The sequence below is a fragment of the Orcinus orca genome, chromosome 17, assembly GCF_937001465.1.
Source record: "Orcinus orca chromosome 17, mOrcOrc1.1, whole genome shotgun sequence".
NCBI classification, from domain to species: Eukaryota; Metazoa; Chordata; class Mammalia; order Artiodactyla; family Delphinidae; genus Orcinus; species Orcinus orca.
Genome location: NC_064575.1, coordinates 77,260,759 through 77,275,366, shown reverse-complemented (window position 1 = coordinate 77,275,366; position 14,608 = coordinate 77,260,759). Strand labels below are relative to the sequence as shown.

Sequence of the window (14,608 nt, the reverse complement as noted above, 5' to 3'; positions counted from 1 at the left end):
TTTCAGGAGATGGTGCTTGTAAAATGCCAAGCCTGGGGCCCTAGCAATCTCTTGTCCCTTCCTTAGTTCTGCAGAGATGTAGGTGATACAGATAAGGATACAATTTAGTCTCCCTGTGCCCTCAAGGATTGACAGTCCGGGAATTCTGTAGTGCTGGAAACTCAGTAGGAAGGTGGAGTTCTGAGCCAAGCCCCACCACTAACAGAGTTATTTGTCTCTGGGCAGGCAGGGGTGAGGTGGGGTGGGTGGGGTTCTCATCTCTCCCTGTGTAGGGAGTCTGAAGTCCCTCCCAGTGATGCAGTAACCTTCACACAAAGTAAGAGAGGCTACATTGCAAACAGCCCTGTGAAGATTCATCCCAACTGGAGGAATGGGGCAATAGGAGTGCTCGCCAGACCAGCCAGGCCTGCATTTGAGTTGGGCTTGTCATGAGTTCCCCAGTAGGAAAAGAGAGAACACATCGGCTCCAACAGAAAGTCATCCTAGAGCTGTGGACCCATTGTCCGGAGGCTGATCACCTGGCTGTGAAATCGGACCAGTCAGTCTGGCTCCACCACTTGCCAAGGCGACCTCTAAGCTCCAGGTTTCCCCCAGGTATAAAATGGGGATAATACCAGCTACCACTTTACGTGGTTGCTGTGAGTGTGAAGTGAGGGCAGGCCTGCTGCGGTGCAGAATCGTGCAGGGCATATAGGAAGCACAACAATTGTTAGTTGATATTATTTTCTTACAGGATAGAGCAGAAATGTATTCCCGAGTTCTTTCAGTTGATATTTACACCAGGATTCTGAGTCTTCTGGGTCCCCAGCACTCTGCCTGACTTTTCTTCCTTATCTCCCTCAGAAGGAACAGTCAGGGAACAGAGAGTTAGTTTTTTGTCTCCAAACAAACCATATTCTCCTCTTTACTCACTGAGAACACTCCAGTGGTTTCACTTGGAATATTTAAATAAAGTACCTTGGAGACTAGAATAGGCTCTTTCTTTAATTACATGAAATAGTATAAGCGTACTTGGGATGCACTCATATAAGGCACATGAGCGAAGCAGTCTGCAGTGTAGGTCGAATATGGCAACGTGAGCCTGACAGTAAAACACGTGGAATCCAATGCATCCCTCCCTCCTCCTGCCCCCCGCAGTGCTTTCCTTTCTTCCCGCACTTTGTTAAGATGATAGAAAACAAATTAATAAGGTATCAGGTGAACTAAGGAAGTAACAGTACTTTCTTTGGTTGTCTGAGTTGGGAAAGACATCTAACGAAGTAGCACTATGAGAGGTATCATCGAGAGCCTGATGTTTGCAGGCAGTAGAAAAAGCCCTGGATTTCGTCTGCTGGGCTCTGGGACATTAACTTGCAGTGAGATCACCTTGTGTCTTGGTTTCCATTATTGTAATGCTCCCACGTCATGACTGTTACGTGGATGAATTCAGACACTGCCTATATAACAACCAGGGCAGTGCCTGGCCCAGGATGGGAGCTCAGAAAGTACGGGGTTGGCCAAAATGTTCGATCGTAACATCTTATGGAAGAACCCGAACAATTTTTTTGGCCAACCCAATACTATCCTACACCTCAGTATCCTCGGGTTTCTCTCCGGTAAGTTTAGGATAATCATACTTACCTCATAAAGTTGGCATGAAGTTTAAAGAAGGATATGTGTGTCCAAAATGCTATACTTAGCAAAGCATCAGGTATATTGCAGTTCTCAGTAAATTTTTTTTTTGGGGGGGTGAGGAATATCAGAATTTTTATCTCTAGATAAGGCTTTCAATATTCCCGTAATACCTGAAAAGTATTGTCCACTTATGATGTCTCAGACCCTGTTAAGCACTTTATGGGCTTTAGCTCATAGACTCCTGAGAGCACTAAGAGATAGTTACTAACATTGCCCCCATTTTGCAGAGGTGAAAACCGAGACTCAGAGACATGAATTACTTTAACGAAGTCTAATAGCTGCTATCTGGTAGAGATGTGAGGCCAAGTCTTCCTCTTGAGAATCAGCCTATAACTCATGCTATTATGAAACAAATGCCCTGTTCTGTCCTCTAGAAGTTGCCTTGATCAGAATATCCTTCTTTACAGGAACTGTGTTCCATGAAAATAAGGCTTTAATTTTATGGCCTCCATTCAGTTCTGATCCTGATTAGTATTCATCCTATTTGATTCTAGATACTGTTTATTTACTTCCAAAATCCATCACTCATGGATCTGACCTCACAAGGGATACTTACAAGAATAAGCAAGGTCTCTAAAGACGGTTCCCAAATCTGAGATCCCAGACTTTGGGAATTACTGTGCAGTCTCCCCTTGGCCCTCTCCTTTCCTCCTCCAGGTGACTAATTTAGGGAGATATCTGAGTCTTGGAATGAAAAAAGATGTATTTGTAGTCATACTTCACATAAAAAGGGAGTTCAAAGGGAACTAACATTGGCTGATTATTCAAACTGCTTTATCCATATCTTCTCACTTTATTTCACGTTAACACAACCTGTAGTGTAGTAGTTTTATTATTACACTAATTTTGCAGATGAGAAAACAAGGCTAATAAGTGACAGAGTAGAGATTCAAACCCAGGTCCCAGTTAACACAAAGCGTATTCTCTTCCCACACCACCTGTTGTCCCTGTCCCATGAAGGCACTGGGAGCCTTGGAGGAATGCTGTAATTCCATCCCATCAGCTTGGGCCGCTGCCTAGCAGCGTGGATCAGAGCACCAGTAGCTCCTCTTGGTTTCTTGTGCCCAGAGAGCACTTCACACCCCCTCCCCACTCTGCCACCCCCCGGTGCATTGTCAGCTGTCTTGTAAAGGCACCTCCTTGGTCCTTAGGCAGATGGATGAGTGGAGCCTGCAACTGGGAACCTAACTCAGACAATCCCTGATGACTGTGGGGTCAGTAGTGCCATTGCTGACCAGGGAAATAAACCATCACTATTCTTACCGCTGCTTTTCAAGGAGAAGAAAAGTATTCTGTAAGGACCATTCTCACCTTGGTCAGCAGTGCTCAGAGTAAACAGGCATGATGAGTCCAAGGGTGCCGAAGGGTGTCTGATGGAGATGATGATGACAACAAAGAGGAAGCGTGCTTTAGCCAGAGCCGGGTGCGCACAAGTACACGTACACGTGTGTACGAGTATGTGTGTGTATTTTTCCTGGCTCCGGAAGGGATCCTGTCTATTTCTGAGCAGCTCTGCACAAAGGAATCCAGCATTTAAGTTTTGCCCGCATCAGATTCTGTTCGCAAAAGATAGCCAGGAATGGTTTTCGGGGCATGGTTTCAAATTTAAAAAGGATTATGGCCGGGCTTCCCTGGTGGCGCAGTGGTTGAGAGTCCGCCTGCCAATGCAGGGGACACGGGTTCGTGCCCCGGTCCGGGAAGATCCCACATGCCGCGGAGCTGCTGGGCCCGTGAGCCATGGCCGCTGAGCCTGCGTGTCCAGAGCCTGTGCTCCGTAACAGGAGAGGCCACAACAGTGAGAGGCCCGCGTACTGCTAAAAAAATAAATAAATAAATAAATAAGGATTATGGCCCATGAACTCTAGAAATGGCGGGTGGAGGTGTGAACCTTTGAAATTCTAATTGCAGCCCAGTCTAAGGACGTATATATTTACCCGGGCACGATATCTCATTGTTCACATACTCCTTTCTTGGCCGGAGGAGGAGCAGATACATAACATAATCTTCAAATGAAACTGAAACAACGATTGGTGGCAGCAGTTTGGACTCTGGTGAGTTCCATCAAGAAAGAAATCCCCGCTGTTGACCATCGCAGTTAGCTTAGCTTGTCCTAACACTCTTTATTCCTTCCGTCTGTAGAGCTGAGGGAATGCACAGGCTCAGCTCCAGCTGGGAGGGATCTGTGTGGTCATTTTGACACACCCACCCCGTTATTTTACAAGTCACGGCACCAAGGCCCAAGGTGACAGTATCAGTTATTAGGAGAGAAAGCTCTGGAATGCAGGCCTCCTGGAGTTGAGGCAGTTATTCACCGACTCTAGGCTTTTCGTAATGGCTCATATTTATCGAGTGTTTACTCTAAGCCATACCTATGGGATGGAAGCAGCTACCAGCCCAGCGGAGGTGACAGGCATTCGATGACAACTTGGAATAGAGGGAAGAGTAGAAATAATGTGAAATCAAAGTCTAAATTGATTTCCAGCCTAGAGGAAGGTCTTCCTGGAATGGATGGAAGTCTAAGTGCTGGGTGTTGGGCTCTCAACTGCTGCATGGGGTAGTATGCGGTTACGGAGGCTCAGAGAGCTTGATTAGCCCAAGCTAGTAGTGGCCATATTTGCTCCAGTCACAGAACCTTCTAGATGCAGGATGACCCAGTTAGTATATGGAAAAAGAGGTAGGATTTTCTTCTGGTGGCTCATACGCCAGTCTGTCAACAACAGCACATGAGCAAGTGACCTCCAGGTGCAGGTCTTTTCTTTTTTTAAAAATATTTACTTATTATTTTTGGCTGCGTCGGGTCTTAGTTGCGGCGCGCGGGCTCTTTGCTGTGGTGTGCGGGCTTCTCTCTAGTTGTGGCGCATGGGCTCCAGGGCACCTGGGCTCAGTAATTGCCGAGTGCAGGCTTAGTTGCCTACGTGGTCCCTTCCCCGACCAGGGATCGAACCCGTGTCCCCTGCATTGGAAGGCGGATTCTTAACCCCTGGACCAGCAGGGAAGCCCCCGGGTGCAGGTCTTAAATGGCCTGCAGTGGCCATTTGGCTGTCTCCCCAGAACCTCAGCCTTGGTGTGTCCCAAACCAAACTTTTAAAGTGTGAATGAGGAGAAGGAGGGTGCCTGTTTGCTTCTTTACTTATTTTTTAGAATGCCTCTCAGAACTCATGTCTCAACACCTCACTTTGGCAGGGAAGAGTCTTTATTGGTGTATGCTGCCTTACCAAGGCCTTCCTTTCATTAGCCGAAAGGCTTGCCTTCCTAACAGAAATGAACAGTTCTCTGAAGGCACAGTGCAGGTTCAGGACAGCCAGCACAGGCAGACAAAACAGCTGGAACTCTCACAGTGGCTTTCCTGTGCACAAAGCACTTTCTCATCCGTTATCATTTAACAGCCTCATGGGGTTGGTGCCCTCATCGTTCCCCTTCTTGGGAGGCAACTGAAGGCCAAGATCGCAGAGCCAACAGCACGAGGCAGCCCCTCATTCTCTTTTCTGCTCAAGATGTCACCTTGTCAGAGAGGCCTTCTCTGAACGCTCCTTATACCATAGCACCTGCATCACTTTGGTACTCTATATGTGCTCCACTTTATACTACACAAGTATTGCTTGTCTGTTTCCCTACTAGAAGGTAAGGTCAGGAGAGCAGCTCATTGTCATTGAGGAATCTCCAGGGCACATAGTAGGGCCTTAGTAAATACTTATTGACGGTGAGCGAGGAGATGCGTTTGCATTCGACAATCCCCCCCAGGCCCAATGCTAAGACAGGTCCACAAGGTCCCACCCTGCCTTGAGGCACCCCGTTGTAGTTTGCAGAAGGTTGTCAGACAACAAGACAACCGTACAAGATGGCAGGAACTCAATCCCAGGGGAGGCCCCGGGGCCAGCCTTCTGCCGGGGGCGCGGCAGGGGGGGGGCATTTGGGAGCTGAGTTTACCAGGCGGCTCCCATTGGCTCCAATTACAGGAGCCAATCCTGAGGCGCTTCCTAAGGGCCTAGCTTTTTTTTTCAAAACCAATTTCATCCACAATCAATGGTGAGAAATTAAATGGATTCTTTGGATTACGTAGATTGAGCAAAATAGCCATCTGCCAGGGCCGAGGAATGAGCAATCTGTTGGTAATTTTTCTGCTGAAATTTGGCATCTGCTTGGCGTTGTACACCATTTGCACCTCGGGAAATACCTTTTTACACCCCTGACCCTCGTCTGGCCTTCAGATTAAAAAAAAAAAATGCAAATGAAAGATTAGAAAATTATAAAAAAGAAAGAACCCTTCATGTGTCTTCACTTAGCATTTTAGCGACTTAAGCAAACTGCACAAAACTAGCCTTCCAAAGGCGGTGAGCGCCCTGAAAGGGAGTGAGGGCCGGAGCCGGCGAGCCGGCAGCTGCAAGCCCGGGCGCCGGGCCGGCTCCTCGCTGCGGCCGCGCGGGCCGCCCCGTGCCCCTGTCGCCGGGCCCGCGGCTCTCGCAGCAGGAGGCGGCTCTCCGGGCCTCGCTTCCTGCACCCACACGGGGCTAAAAAAGAACGCGCACAACTTTTTTTGGTCCTCCTTCTTGCGAAACGCTCGCGTAACAAGCTCGCCGGAGTAACCGCTCCGGGGTCTGTCCGTGGCCGCGGGCTTCCGCTGCCCCGCGCGGCCCCCGCCCGGGAGCGGGCGTCGGAACGGGGCCCGGGCGCCGGCGCGGGGGCGCCGGCCGGGGGCGGGGCCGGGGCCGGCGGGGCGGGGCGGGGCGGGGGCCGCGGCGGCGGCGGGGGGGGCCCGGTGGCGCGTGCGCAGAGCACTTCCTTGTTTGTCCCCGTGACTGTAGCGGGAGCGCCGCCCGCCTCCCGCCAGCCCGCCAGCGGGAGTGTGTGCTCAGTCAGTCGGTGTCCGCGCCGCCGCCTGTCAGATCGTGTGAGAAGGCAGCGCCTGCCGCCCCGACCTGCCCAGCCCGGGCCCCCGCGCAGCGCCGCGTCCCCTCCCCCGCCGCCGCCGGCATGAGCAGAGGGAGGCGGGTCCCCGAGAGTCCCCTGCCTCGCGCGCCGCTCAGAGTTTGAAGGGCCCCGCGCCGAGCGCCGCCGCCGCCGCGGCCGCCGCCGCCTGCTTCGGCCGCCAGCCCTTTCTCCTGCCGCCGCCGCTGCCGCCGGGATCTCGAGCCGCTCCAGGCCGGGCGGCGAGTGGCGGGCTGCGCGCGGGGCGTTCATGAGCCGCCGGCCGGCCCGCGGCCCCGGGAGCCTGCGCCGTGACTCACCCCTCGCCCCCGCTTGTGTCTCGCCCTCCCCGGCAGGATGCCGGACCAGATCTCCGTCTCCGAGTTTATCGCCGAGACCACCGAGGACTACAACTCGCCCACCACGTCCAGCTTCACCACGCGGCTGCACAACTGCAGGAACACCGTGACGCTGCTGGAGGAGGTAGGTCGGGGCCGGTGCCCTCCGCGCATCCCCCCCGCCCCCCCCCCCCCCCCAGCGCCCGGCCCCCAGCCGGGGACCCCGGCCCGCCCGCTGGGATGCCTCGCTGCCTCCCCTCGCGGCCGCCGCCTCGCAGTTGGATTGTTTCGATTTCCGAGCCGGGGAGGATGGGGATGTTGGGGCCTGGGGAGCCACACCCCCTCCGGGACCCCCTCCGCCCACCGCGCTCCCAGGTGATCGGGGGACTTCGGATGTGCAGCCCCCGCCCCATTTCCCCCGGAGCTGGAGGTGGGGAGAGAACTGAGCGGGCTCTGGACAGCCCGAGGCAGAAGAAGAGGCAAGTCCTCTCCCTCTCTTGCTCCCTTCCTGGGTGCCAAACAGGCTTCTAGGCGCTTTCCACATCCTTGTGACCCTCTCGTAACCCGCGAAGTAGGTGGTGTCAGGCCACCGAGGGCAGAGGGAGGCGAAGCCCTGTGGCCAAGGTCACTAGTAGGGGACTGGGCGATGGTCAGTGAATGCAGCTCTCCAAGGCCTGGCTTGGCCAGGCAGGCTTCGCTGCATAGGCGAGGGCCGGTGGAAAAATCCCAAAGGAGTGAGAGGAGGCTCAGGCCGGGACTGCCTCCACCCCAGGATTCCTCCCTTCTAGTCCTAAAGCCCTGGGTGGAAAGAGATATCTGTGCAGACTGGTCCTCACCCTCCTCCCCTGGCTGGATGGTTTGGTAGGGTTTGAGGCTGCTGCGCCAGCAGGATCTGCCCACAGGGAACTCCTAAGCTGTGAATGCAGACCCGAGGCTGATGCTGCCTGGAAGAGCTGGCTAGACAGGAAGAAGGGAGGCCTGAGACTGCAGAAAGAACAGCTCCTCTTATCTGGGTCCACCAGGGAAAGGTTGTGGGTGCCCAGGGCAGAGCCAAGGGTGTAGCAGTTTCCTTTAAAATTTTAAGTGAATTAGTGATCAGGCAGAGTGGGTAGGTAAGGAGGAACCCACAAGCCCAGGAGCTGCAGAAGCCTCCGAACCTCCATAAAAATAGGCATTTGTCCTGGAACTCTGCCCCATCTGTAAGTGCTGTAAAGCACCACTACCCTCCAAAGAAGCCAAACCTATTTCAACTGAAAAAGACAGCATTGGGGGAAGTTAGGAAGGCAGATCGTTTTCCCTGCCTAGATTATTATTGTGTGGTTGGTTTACTTGAGGTTTGGGAAGCTCTTTCTGATTTAAGCTCACCATGGCTCCCCCTCTGTAACATTAAGAAGCTTGGGCTTCTGTGGGCAAACTGCTCTTGATGCAGGCTTTGATACTCGCTCTGGGTCAGGTTATAAGCAGAACTGGTGTTCAGAAGCCAAGGGGCCCTAAATTTTAGGAAGGGAGACGTTCCTGCTAGTGCTGGGTCCTGTTTTGCTGGCCTGATGTTGCATATTAGTCTGAATGTTTTATGCCAGTTGAGGTTGCTTCTGGAGTCTCTCTGAAGTTAATGTTGGGTTATTGAACTGAATTTTGAAATTCAGCTGGAGAAATACCATCTAACTAGATGTGTTGGAAAGCCAGAGGTAAATGGCTCTCTTCTTTGTTTTGGTTTTGTTTTTGTCAACTGCCTGCCTGTCGCACCAGCCTGATGTTTGGTGTCTGGGATTAAACGGACTTGCCAGGCATTCAACCCTATGACAAGTCTGTCCTTCACTTGATTGTGATAAATTGAAACATGCTGATATGGGAGCATTTTTCATCCTTCTTCTGTACTAGTTGTATGCTTCTAAGGGCTGTGACATCGGTTAGACTGAGCGGTTATTTTCCTTCTAGAGAAGTTCTTCAGTGCCTGCTAATAGAGCTGTCAATTATTTTAACTTTCCCTTTCTGCACATTCAGATAGTGTCACTGTATTCTGTTTGTGTGGGGTGTGATAAGGGTAAGTATATAGTTGGTGATGCTGTTTGTAGGGGTATGTGCCCACGTTTTGCGGCCACACCAGAGGATAGGGTTAATGTTTTAAAGTTACATGCAGCTGCTCTTGATCTTCGTTTGAGGTTACTAAATTTAACAGCAAATACAGCAGATACATTTTTTTTTTGGCGAGGAATATTGTTTTGCAAGGTTAGATAGAAAAACAGACCTGGTGATGATACAAACGTGGTCACCTATGAACTTGAGAAGGACTTGGAACCAGGCTGGAAGTTCAGAAGTGTCATGTTGGAGTACGGTTGATATGTTCTCAATGAATGTTTCATAGAGAGTGGCACAATAATTTTGTAACTGTTTTTCTGAACTCAAGTGCAGTCCTGGTCAAGAAGTCATTGTCTCCAGTCTGCATCTTTTAACTGTTGAATTGTATTCCATGACGTTGGACTCGTGAATGATTACCTTTAGCATAAATGTGAAATATGCCCTTTAGTTTCTTAATTGATAATCACCACAGTTGAATTTTTAATCCCCCCCACCCACCCAAGCTTACCTATGTGGAAGAGGTACATTAGTATAAATGTCTTGAGTGGATCACAATTCAGTTCTTAAAAATTATGGGGCTTAGGACTTCCCTGGTGGAGCAGTGGTTAAGAATCCACCTGCCAGTGCAGGGGACACAGGTTTGAGCCCTGGTCCGGGAAGATATCACATGCCGCGGAGCAACTAAGCCCGTGAGCCACAACTACTGAGCCTGAGCTCTAGAGTCCACGAGCCACAACTACTGAGCCTCAGCTACTGAAGTCTGCGCACCTAGAGCTCGTTGCTTTGCAAGAAAAGCCACTGCAATGAGAAGCCCGTGCACCGCAACAAAGAGTAGACCCTGCTCGCTGCAACCAGAGAAAAGCCCGCACGCAGCAATGAAATCCCAACGCAGCCAAAAAATAAATAAATTAATCAAAAAAAATTATGGGGCTTAAGGTTGTTATCCTCAAAATATAAGGAAAAATTTTGGGCCAGACCGCGAAATCTTGTTGGCCTAGGCTTCATGAGTGAGATATATGGAAACTTTAAGAGCGCTGTTTGTGTTATCTTGTGGTTATTCTTAGGAATAGAACTTTTGGGTAGTTTTTTTGGTGATGTGGAAACTCAGGAACAGGAATTAATTTGGGGCAGCTTAGAATTTTTTTTTAAATCTTTTTCTAGTTCTGCTAATTGTCTTCCTATTTATCTATGAAATTTTTTGCTCTTTGGATTCCTAAGTCTCACCTAAAAGATTGTATTCGATCTCCTAGCTTGGAACCCCAAATTAGCCCACACTCTCCCTTTTGCTGCGTCCTGTCGGCAAAGAGTTCTGTGCTTTGCAGATGTTGGCGCGTTTACTTTCATCTCTCTGTGATGTGCACTCAAGGAGCTGGGTCAGAAGTATGTGGTAAAAAAGGAAAAGAGTTTACTTCTGGGCTTCACCTTTGGGGGCAAAGGGTCCCACATGACTCTGGAAGTCATGGCGTGGCTGGCACACAATGAGTGGCTGCTTTTGAGAGGCAAGAGCGGACGGGCTGCCAAGGTTTCATGCTGGTGTGTGAGTGTTTTCCAAGCAAAAAGCCAGTGTTTTGCTTATTCAGCAACCAGAGCACACTGATGTGTGCCATTTGACTTGTGACCGTTTGGAAATTATGAGTAAATGACTAGGAGAAGGCAGAGCTTTCCCAAGAAGGTAGCAAGCAGGCACATTCCAGGACCACTGTCCGGGGAGAGAGTAGGATAGACTCTCCATCTAAAGGCTTAGATCGGTCCATACTTAGTGCTTGGTGATGGGGAGAGTCCAGTGTGATACACGAAGGTCGGCTTGGTTATTTAGTATTGGCCCAGCACTTTTACCTTGGGTGACGGTGAAGGAGGCATGTTCTGCCCATTTATTGAGCAGCTGCTCTCTACCAGGCGCACTGAAGACACACGGCATGCGTGATCACACTTAACCCTCATACAGGCTTTATGAAGGAGGGACAGTTGTTACCTCCATTTTACAGAGAAGAAAACTGAGATGAAGTGATTTGTCTCCATGGTCAAATGGCTTGTAAGTAAATGAAATCCTAAACAGTTAAGACAAAAAGTAGACGTTCTAAATGTCTACAAAGACATATTCCAGGGGTTTTGTAGGGAACATAGGAGGCTTCACTTTTTTTTTTTTTTAATAAATGTATATATTAGGCTGTGTTGGGTCTTCGTTGCTGCGCACGGGCTCTCTCTAGTTGTGGCTCGCGGGCTCTAGAGCGCAGGCTCAGTAGTTGTGGCGCATGGGCTTAGCTGCTCCGCGGCATGTGGGATCTTCGCGGACCAGGGCTTGAACCCGTGTCTCCTGCATTGGCAGGCGGATTCTTAACCACTGCGCCACCAGGGAAGCCCCAAGGAGGCTTCACTTTTATTGTCCCTTCTCATTTTGATCTCATGAAACAGAGGTACCTAAGTTCCTAGGTGGCTTGGTTTTTCTTCATGTTCACGTTCCAGGGAGTTCTTCAAGGTAATACTTAAATGCACTAATTTTTCTCTGCTGTGCTTTCACAGATTTGCGTGTGGTTTTTCAGATTCAAATGTGGGAACTTACTTGGCATCATCCAGGAACAGCATTCACTCAGCGTATTTTGGGGGAGCGCTTGCTGTGTACAGCCTAGTGGAGGTATGGGGGGCGGTGCTACCTGGATTAGGTTATGGAGAATCTGATGGTCTTGGAGAGAGAGCTCAGTTGGGCCATCACTCTTAACAAGGTAGAAAGGGGCAGCTCGTAGGTGGGGGAAAATAACATAGGGCATTATCCTGTGACACAAGCTGAATCACTCGTCCAGTCAGTATACAAATTGTCCATACACGTGGCCTGAAGTGTGCTGGACCCTGGGCATGCTAAGATGAACAGCCCTGCCCTCAACAGTCTAAAAGTTTTGTTAAGGGGGTTTTCAGTCAAGTGTGGGTCTTGCATCAGAGGCTGGCTTGTGTTAGCATGGGCAGATGAGGTGTTCAGTCCTTTCTGAAGGCATAGAAATGTTTGGCTAAATGAAGAAATTAATGAAAGTGTGGAATGGAGGTTCCTTATCAAGGCCTGTTCCAGAATAACAGTAGTTACCAGCTGTTAGTGCTCTTACTGTGTGCCAGCCCTGTACACTATTATTTCATGCTGACGTTTACCCTACTATGATCATTGACCTCATCTTATGATAGTTAAGTCTTTTGCCCAACATCACACAAACGGTAAGTAGTGGATTTGGGAATTAATCCTATATCTATAGTGTTTCCATGCATGCCAGTCAGACTTCATCTGTATGTGTTTCCTCCCACCCATGTAAGTTTTCATTTTTATCCATGTTCTTTGGGGCATCTTCTTCCATGCTGATGACTAGAGGTCATCAATCTTAGATAAATGCTTTTAAGTCCTCAAGTGTTGTTCTAGGGAATCTCACATGTAGGACCTGTATGGCCAGGGCTTGGAGTCTGACCTTGTTCATCAGCTCCCAGTGTTCTAGAATGCAATTGCATTGCTTCTCTTAAATCTTAAAAGCTGGCAAACTTAATAGGAAGTGCTCCTTTATATAGTGGCTGCTAAACTTGGTTGTAGTCTTAAAAAAAACAAGTCTCAGGAAGGGTTTAGATAAAATCAGAGTTGGTCCTTTGCATTGCTTAAGGTTAAGAATATGTGCTTACTTTGTCCCTGAACTCTTGAAGATAAAACAACAAAAGGTGAACAGGTCTTCCCCGATGCCAATGTCCCATGCAAAATTCTGGGCTCTGTGGCTCAACCCTCAGTCCCGAGGTACTTAGGGTGAGTTTTCTCTGGACATAACCAGCAAAGGCCAGTGAGTGAAGGATACATTTGCCTATAGAAGCAAGGAGAGAAGGACACTTCCTTTATGTACCAGAACTCATCCTCTTTCTAAAATGAGGCTCAAACCTGTTAGCCGGCTAGTCCAAGCTAATGCTGTTTGCCTTTTATATACATCTTTAGGGTTTAAAAACCATTGTCCACTTCTACCACCTAATAAAATCCCTGTCTGATAGCATTCTTATCATTCTTTTACATATGAATAAACCAAGGCTCAGAGAGGTAAAGTGTGTTCCCCAAGGTCACACAGTAGTGAATGCTCTGAGTGCAGGATCTCTGGATCTGAAAGCCTTTCTGTTTCATCTCTAGTTCACTCTTTTGTGCTTCCTCTCTGCTAGTTTTTGTTTGTTTGTTTGTTTGTTTGTTTTTTGTCTTGCAGATGTCTACTGATTATTTTTCTTATCTCCACTTGATTTCTAGTGCCAGAGACAGAGAGAGAGAGACAAAGATAGGTTGGGGTAGAGAAGAAGAAGAAGGGAAAGTTGTTTTTCTCTCTTAAGAGACCTCTTGTAGGACCTCTCTTGAAATCTCTGTCTTTTGTAGTCAGAGACAGCACTGCCAGCGGTCCTCCCTGGGCTCGGCAGAAGTGGAAAAGGCCCTGTGGCTTCCAGCTCCACCCTGGCATACTTGGTCTGGGACTGTTGACTAACCTGTCTTTGCCTGTGAGCTGCCTGCAGCCCTGGCTGAAGAACCGCGACTCTGGGTTGAAGTGCTGCAGGGTTCTCCGGCTGGCTGCCTTCGGGCTTCCTGCCCATCACAGCCCTGCCTTTGGGCTGGGTGCTGGGAACTCTGGACATCAGAGCTGAAGGGGCCTCGGAGAAAATGTAGTCTGGTGCTTGCCAGCCTAGGAGCCTGGTCTCTGAGGGGCCCACGGAAGTTGCCATGTGGGTCCAGCAGCCACTGGCAGTAGCCCAGGAAAATTAATAGACACCTCTCATAGTGTGGGTCAGCATATTTCTCATGCCAGTTGTCTTGGATTTTGGCTGAAATACATCCGCTTGGTGGTGGAGCACTGATTATCTCCTGCTGGTCAGATACTTGGATTGCCAGTTATAGATTCCTAACATTGGGAAGCAAAATGTTCTCTCATTCTTGTTTTTGGTTTTGCTAGAAGCAGCTTCGAGTTTTGTATTCCAGTGGGAGAAAGCTCATGAAGGAAAAGGACCCGCACAGATCGAGTTTAGTAACGTTGCTTTCAGAGGTGGAAACGGAGACCTAAAGATGGCAAGGAAATTAGGCAGGGATTTGAATTCCAGTCTCCTGACTCCTAGCCCAGGCTCTTTGCACTCTGCTCTCCCAAAGGGCTATGGAGGCTGGCTGTACACGGGGCGGGGTGGGGGTGGGGGGATGGGCGGGACCCTGTGGCTCTTGCGATGATGCCTTTTCCAGTGTCGTTCCCTAGAACTTGCTTCCAGGTAGAAGGAGTGGAGAATGAACCTGAACTTGGGAACCTGATCTTGCCAGCCGCTCTGCTGGTAAGTCCTGCTCTCACATGACCTGCTGTGCGAAGCCACAGCAGCCGTCCCTGATGTGGGGCTGGGAGGCTTTCATTAGAAGCGTTTGTGGTGTTGGATGTTCAGACGTTACCCAGACCTTTGTCTTTACGTCTGGGAGTCAAGGGAGCCTCAGAGAGGTGGTTTCCATTTATGTAACCTAGTCATTTGGGGACTAAAGGCAGATCTTGGCCTCAGCCATTCCCACATGTATTATTTAAACGCGAGTAAGTGATGGGAGCCGGATGGGGATCACTTTGCAGCTAAGCCTCCCGTTTCCTCATTCGATGAAT

At 49.7% G+C, this 14,608-nt stretch overlaps 1 protein-coding gene across 10 annotated transcripts in view; it reads left to right on the top strand.

The window, feature by feature from the left end:
• The window catches only part of ASAP1 (ArfGAP with SH3 domain, ankyrin repeat and PH domain 1), a 340,108-nt gene that overhangs the window by 56,528 nt on the left and 268,972 nt on the right, over positions 1 to 14,608 (top strand). For 8 of the 10 annotated variants that reach the window (XR_007472790.1, XM_049700766.1, XM_049700768.1 and 5 more), the window contains exon 3: positions 6,936 to 7,062. Coding sequence is in view for 9 of the 10 variants with exons in the window: in XM_049700766.1 (XP_049556723.1) it covers positions 6,936 to 7,062 (127 nt within the window). In the remaining variant the exon portion in view is untranslated. Of the gene's footprint in view, positions 1 to 6,448; positions 6,563 to 6,935; positions 7,063 to 14,183; positions 14,298 to 14,608 lie in introns of those variants that run through there. The other 2 variants (XM_049700761.1, XM_049700763.1) reach the window with 2 other exon arrangements.